The sequence below is a fragment of the Capra hircus genome, chromosome 8 (assembly GCF_001704415.2).
Source record: "Capra hircus breed San Clemente chromosome 8, ASM170441v1, whole genome shotgun sequence".
NCBI lineage: Eukaryota > Metazoa > Chordata > Mammalia > Artiodactyla > Bovidae > Capra > Capra hircus.
Window position 1 is genome coordinate 94,245,677 of NC_030815.1, and position 6,578 is coordinate 94,252,254.

A 6,578-nucleotide genomic window follows, 5' to 3' on the forward strand; every position below is an offset into this window, starting at 1 on the left:
TTGCCATTCCCTTCTCCAGTGGACCACATTCTGTCAGACCTCTCCACCATGACCCGTCTGTCTTGGGTGGCCCCACAAAGCATGGCTTAGTTTCACTGAGTTAGACAAGGCTGTGGTCCATGTGATCAGATTGGCTAGTTGTCTGTGATTGTGGTTTCAGTCTGTCTGCCCTCTGATGCCCTCTCTCAGTGCCTACCATCTTACTTGGTTTTCTTTTACCTTGGATGGTGGGTATCTCTTCATGGCTCTTTCGGCAAAGCGCAGCTGCTGCTCCTTACCTTGGACATGGGGTAGCTACTTTCCATAGCCAACAGATATGTAAACATTCTATTATGCTAATTGAATTGTCTTAACATCCTAAACTAGTCTTTTCATAGAAAGCAGCATATTATTGTTCATTGCTAAGTTGTCTCTGACTCTGAGATCCCATGGATTGCAGCACACCAGGCTTCCATAACCAACACTATCTCCTGGAGTGTGCTCAAGTTCATGTCCATTGAGTTGATGATGCTATCTAACAATCTAATCCTCTGCTTTTGATCATATTTTTCCTCTAATGATATTTTTTAAGCTAGGTACATTGTCCTGAGGTCGGAGAGGTGTTTTGAAAATAATAGTCTTTCACTTATTTATTTTAAAGAAAAGGTCATCTACTAATATCTACTAGTTAAAATTTTTCAAATTAAAGTTATTATATCCATACTCTATGGTGCACAACTCAGATCTTGAGCCAATCTCTAATTCTTGTTTTGGAAAATATTGAGCCTAACTGAAAATTCAACAAATAGAAGAGGAATAACTTTCATATGGACAGAAATAAAAGGTAAACTCCCCTGAGTGTAATTTTGTTGTTTGTATCTCTTTAAAATCAAAAGAACCCAAAACTAATTGCAATATATTTACATAGACATCTCACTTCAAAGTCCCACCAAAATGTTTAGTTTTGCATTGTTTGCTATTCAATTATAATCCTACATAGAATTGAAACACCAGTGGCATATTCCAATGATATCAGAGAGAGGTGGTCTAAAAGGCCTTGCTATTCATGTGCTTCTATACAATCAGCATTAACAGCACCTGGAAACATGTTAATAAATTCAGGTCTTAGATCTCACTTCAGGTCCACTGATGGAGAATATTTTACAAAGATTTCCCATGTGACTTATCCATATATTAAATATGTAAATATTCCACTAGATGGTTGGTTTTACATTCCACTAGCTGGCTGATTTTCTTCCTCAGTTGCATAATAGAATCATCTGGAGAGCTCTATTTCAAAAGATACCTTATTCTCACTCCTTAGTCAACTTGCATAATTTAGGGAGGGCCCTGGTGGCTCAGAGGTTAAAGTGTCTTCCTGGAATGCAGGAGACCTCGGTTCGATCCCTGGGTTGGGAAGATCCCCTGGAGAAAGAAATGGCAACCCACTCCAGTACTCTTGCCTGGAGAATCCCATGGAGGGAGGAGCCTCGTAGGCTACAGTCCATGGGGTCGCAAAGAGTCGGACACGACTGAGCGACTACACTTTTCACTTTCACTTTCAACAACCATGCAGTTAAAAAAAGAGGAATGTAAAGTCAGAAAGTGAAGATTTAAATAGTAGTTTGTTCGCTTACTCTGTTTGAAAATACTTTCTATGAACTTTATTTCCCTCAGGGAATTACAGTGATAAAATAAGTAATATGTGTGAGCATATTAATAAACTGTAATATACTAAACTAAGTTACTCTTAATGACTGACAGGTATAAAATCAAATAAATCAGCATTTTTAAGAAATTAAAATTTTCTATCTCCAAAATAATAATATTCAGAGTATGTACGTGAGTCAACTGATTTTAAAATAACAAATGTTTATTAAGATGCAAATAGTTCTTCCCTGACTCAGAACTTGTACATCATAATCTCAGGAATAGGAATCAGGAGTTTGTATTTTTAATAAATTACCAATGTAATTATTGTGTCTCTTTTATCCCCTGACTTATGAGCTAGAAGAGGAATTTGAAAAGCTAAACTCACAACTATAAACACACTGTAGCTAGTACTGACACGCTTATTGGCCTTCCTGCAGTGATCTCTTACTTCATATGATAATACTGTAGAGATTCCTTAAACCCATGTCTTTTCTGAATTACTCCAGGCACAAAATAAAATGGAAAGGACCAACTGGACAGACATTGAGTTCACTTTACAGGGACTTTCTAAGTATCCAAGAGCCGAAAAATTCCTATTCATGATGTTCTTGGTGATGTACATGGTGATCCTCCTGGGGAACAGCACTTTGATCATCCTCACTCTCCTGGATTCCCGCCTTCACACCCCTATGTACTTCTTTCTCAGTAACCTTTCCTTTCTTGACATTTTGTACACATCCTCCTTTATCCCCTCAACAATGATACACTTCCTATCAGAGAAAAAAAACATCTCCCTCACTAGATGTGTTGTTCAGATGTCTGTCTCCTTCACCATGGCATCTACAGAGTGTGTACTTCTAGCAGTGATGGCATATGACCGTTACGTAGCCATCTGCATCCCTTTGAGATATCCTATCATCATGAGCAAGGCACTTTGTATTCAGATGGCAGCTCTCTCATGGGGATTGGGCTTTCTCAACTCATTGACACAAACAATTCTTGCAGTACGGTTGCCCTTCTGTGGGAAAAATGTCATCAATCATTTTGTTTGTGAAATATTGGCCTTTCTCAAGCTAGCTTGCACAGATATTTCCTTGAATGAGATTACTCTAATGTTAGGCAATGTCATATTTTTGTTTGTTCCATTACTGTTGATTTCCATCTCCTACATTTTCATCCTTTCTACTGTACTAAGAATCAATTCAGCTGGAGGAAGAAAAAAGGCTTTTTCCACCTGCTCAGCCCACGTTACAGTGGTGACTATGTTTTATGGGTCAATCCTCTTTATGTATATAAAGCCAAAGTCCAAAGATACTGCTTCTGACAAACTGATTGCTCTCTGCTATGGAGTAGTCACACCGATGCTCAATCCTATCATCTATAGCCTGAGAAATACAGAGGTGCATGATGCTATGAAAAAATTGACAGCTAGACAGTTCTGGAAGAAAGGATGAGGAAATTACATCTTTGAGCTTTTGCACAAAATAAGCTTATATAGTGGAGATAAGTTTTTCAATATAAATGGAAGAATGGAAATTAAGGATATATGTAAAATTATAGAATTTAAGTGTTAAAAAGAAATTTCACAGTAATAATCTACCTTTATCATTTATGAAAATAACATAAAAATGTAGGGACAACTAGTGTTAGAAGTGGGAGTAAACTTTTAGAAACAAAATTGAAATAAAGCTTTTCAAAAAAAAATCCAGAGCACACGTCTACATAACCTATAAAACATATATTTTCACTCCCCTTTTTGAGGAAACTATTTGATTTCATGTTTTTTGTTTATTTTTGGTTTCTGTTTTACCCCGAGACTTTATCTGGTCCCAACCAAGTCCTTCTGGTACATATTTTCCTTTTTCTTTCCCTCACTGTTTTTCTCCCATCTGCTCTGCATGCACTATGCTGCATTCACTATATAGTTAACCAAATATATCAGGTTCTTTCATCCCTAAGGACAACATTGTATGTCACTTTACCCGCATTATGATAGATCTCCTAAGGTGACATCATAGTCACCTAATTAAAGACACTTTGTTATATCTTCTGAAAATCCTTCCAAAACTTACCTAAAGTAAAATACTATTTACAATAGCCAAGATATGAAAGCAACTTATATGTCCACCAGCAGATGAAGGGATAAAGAAGATGTGGTACACACACACACACACACACACACACACACACACACACATACATTTGGGGCTTCCCTGGTGACTCAGATGGTAAAGAATCTGCCTGCAATGCAAGAAGCCTAGGTTTGATCCCTGGGTTGAGAAGATTCCCTAGAGAATGGAATGGCTACCGACTTCAGTATTCTGGCCTGAAAAATTCCAGACAGAGGAGCCTGGTGGGCCACAGTCCATGGGTGTACAGATTGGGACATGACTGAGCGACTTACAGTTTCATATATTAGAAGATTTGCATGTACATCATTATTCTGAGAGGTGGGAGTAATTAACAAAACTGGTTCCACAATTAATTTCTTGTGAGCTATAACTTCTTTCCAAAATGCATTTTTAGAAACATCGCCATATACATTTTGCTTTTTATAGTTTCATATATTAAAATTTATTGACTATAAGGACATATTGAAATTAAATTCTACTTGTGATCAAATAAAATATTACCACTTTGTAAGAAAAAATGAAAAGATACTAGTATAGGGACAGTGAAGTGATAGAAGGTAATGTGAATCAAAAGAAATGGGAGCAAAATTACATACAGGGGATGAAATAACAAGTAAACATACAAGGTATAGTGAGAGCCAGGTTTCTACTAGTGGAGGCATAAAATATACAAAAAGAGGAAAAACTAGAATAAGCTCTGTGGTATTGGATTAGAATTAGAGACAATGTGAGCTCACTGCCTTCAATATATACATATAGAAAGTAATACACATATAGAAAGATAGAGAGATAGATTGATATAGGTACATATTTAGAAATCAACAATGGATATAAATGTTTGTAAATGTACATATATTTACATGCACACATGTACATAAGAAAAGCACATTTATTCCCCAAATATGCCCACTGAGAGGGCTTGGGATCAGTGATACATTAATAGTAATTGTACATCTATTGCCAGATTTTGATTTCTAAGTGTAATACTTTTCCACTAAAGAGGAACCAAGGCTAATGCCAAGAATGGTGCTGGCAAAAATCTTAACCTTGGTGTGGTTTTCTTCCTGTTTCTCATTCTTCTGATTACTGATATTCTTGTGATTGTATATTTATTTTTCATCAAATTTAGAAAATTTCCATCCACTATTTCTTTAGATACATTTTTGCCAATGCATTTGCTTTTTTGTATTCCAATTACATGTATATCAGACTACTTAAAGCCTTCTCACCCAATCTGTTCACTTTTTCAGTCATTTTCTCTTTGTCTCATTTGCTTTATTTTAAAGAGTTACTATTGTATTCCTGTGGCCAATTCATGTTGATGTATGGCAAAAACCATCACAATATTGTAAAATAATTATCCTGAATTTATGAAAATATGCTCAACATCACTCATTATCAGAGAAATACAAATCAAAACCACAATGAGGTACCATTTCACGCCAGTCAGAATGGCTGCTATCAAAGAATCTACAAACAATAAATGCTGGAGAGCATACAGCAAAAAGGGAACCCTCTTACACTGTTGGTGGGAATGCAAACTAGGACAGCCACTATGGAGAACAGTGTGGAGATTCCTTAAAAAACTGGAAATAGAACTGCCATATGACCTAGCAATCCCACTGCTCAGCATACACACCGAGGAAACCAGAATTGAAAGAGACACATGTACCCCAGTGTTCATCACAGCACTGTTTACAATAGCCAGGACACAGAAGCAACCTAGATGTCCATCAGCAGATGAATGGATAAGAAAATTGTGGTACATATACACAAAGGAATATTACTCAGCTATTAAAAAGAATGCATTTGCATCAGTGGATGCATTTGAATGAGGCGGATAAAACTGGAGCCTATTATACAGGGTGAAGTAAGTCAGAAAGAAAAACACCAATACAGTATATTAACGCATATAATGGAATTTAGAAAGATGGTAACGATGACCCTATATGCGAGACAGGAAAAGAAACACAGATGTAAAGAACAGACTTCTGGACTCTGTGGGAGAAGGTGAGGGTGGGATGATTTGAGAGAATAGCATTGAAACATTTATATTACCATATGTAAAATAGATTGCCAGTCCAGGTTCAATGCACGAGACAGGGTGCTCAGGGCTGGTGCGCTGGGATGACCCTGAGGGATGGGATAGGGAGGGAGGTGGGAGAGGGGTTTAGGATGGGGAACACATGTACACCCATGGCTGATTCATGTCAATCAATGTATGGCAAAAACCACTACAATATTGTAAAGTAACTAGCCCCCAATTAAAATAAATAAATTAATTAAAAATAAATAAATGAACTTCAAAAAATAAAGTTACTATTGCCCTGATTTCAAGTTTTCTTTCCTTCAGCAGTGTCCAATTATTTTGATCCCGCCCAAAGTATGGTAGATATATTTGTATTAGATATAGCCATCATTCCTAGATCTAATTAATTATCTTTTTAAGACATGTGCTATATCTTTAAATATCATCTTTTGTATCTCAAATGACATGCTTGAGTTTTTCTCTACCTTTTTAACTATATGAGATATAATCAGAATAACTTTTAAATGTTGTATCCAGTAATTATATCAGTGCTATGTTTGTGTTTTTTAAACATCTACTTTCTTTTTTCAGCTTTATTAAGTATTTAGGTAAACTCTGGGAGTTGGTGATGGACAGGGAGGCCTGACATGCTGCAGTCCATAGGGTCACAAAGAGTCGGACACGACTGAACAACTGAACTGAACAACTAAAAAGTACAACTATTTAGGTTGTACAAAGTGGCTTCTTTTAGGTGTATAATGTGTTGGTTTTATTTTCAACCTTAT

The 6,578-nt window shown here is 36.5% G+C and overlaps 1 protein-coding gene across 1 annotated transcript; it reads left to right on the forward strand.

The window, feature by feature from the left end:
- On the forward strand, positions 2,151-3,086 carry LOC102169670 (olfactory receptor 13D1-like). The gene has a single exon (XM_005684385.1). It carries the CDS (start codon positions 2,151-2,153, stop codon positions 3,084-3,086), a length of 936 nt encoding a protein of 311 aa, XP_005684442.1.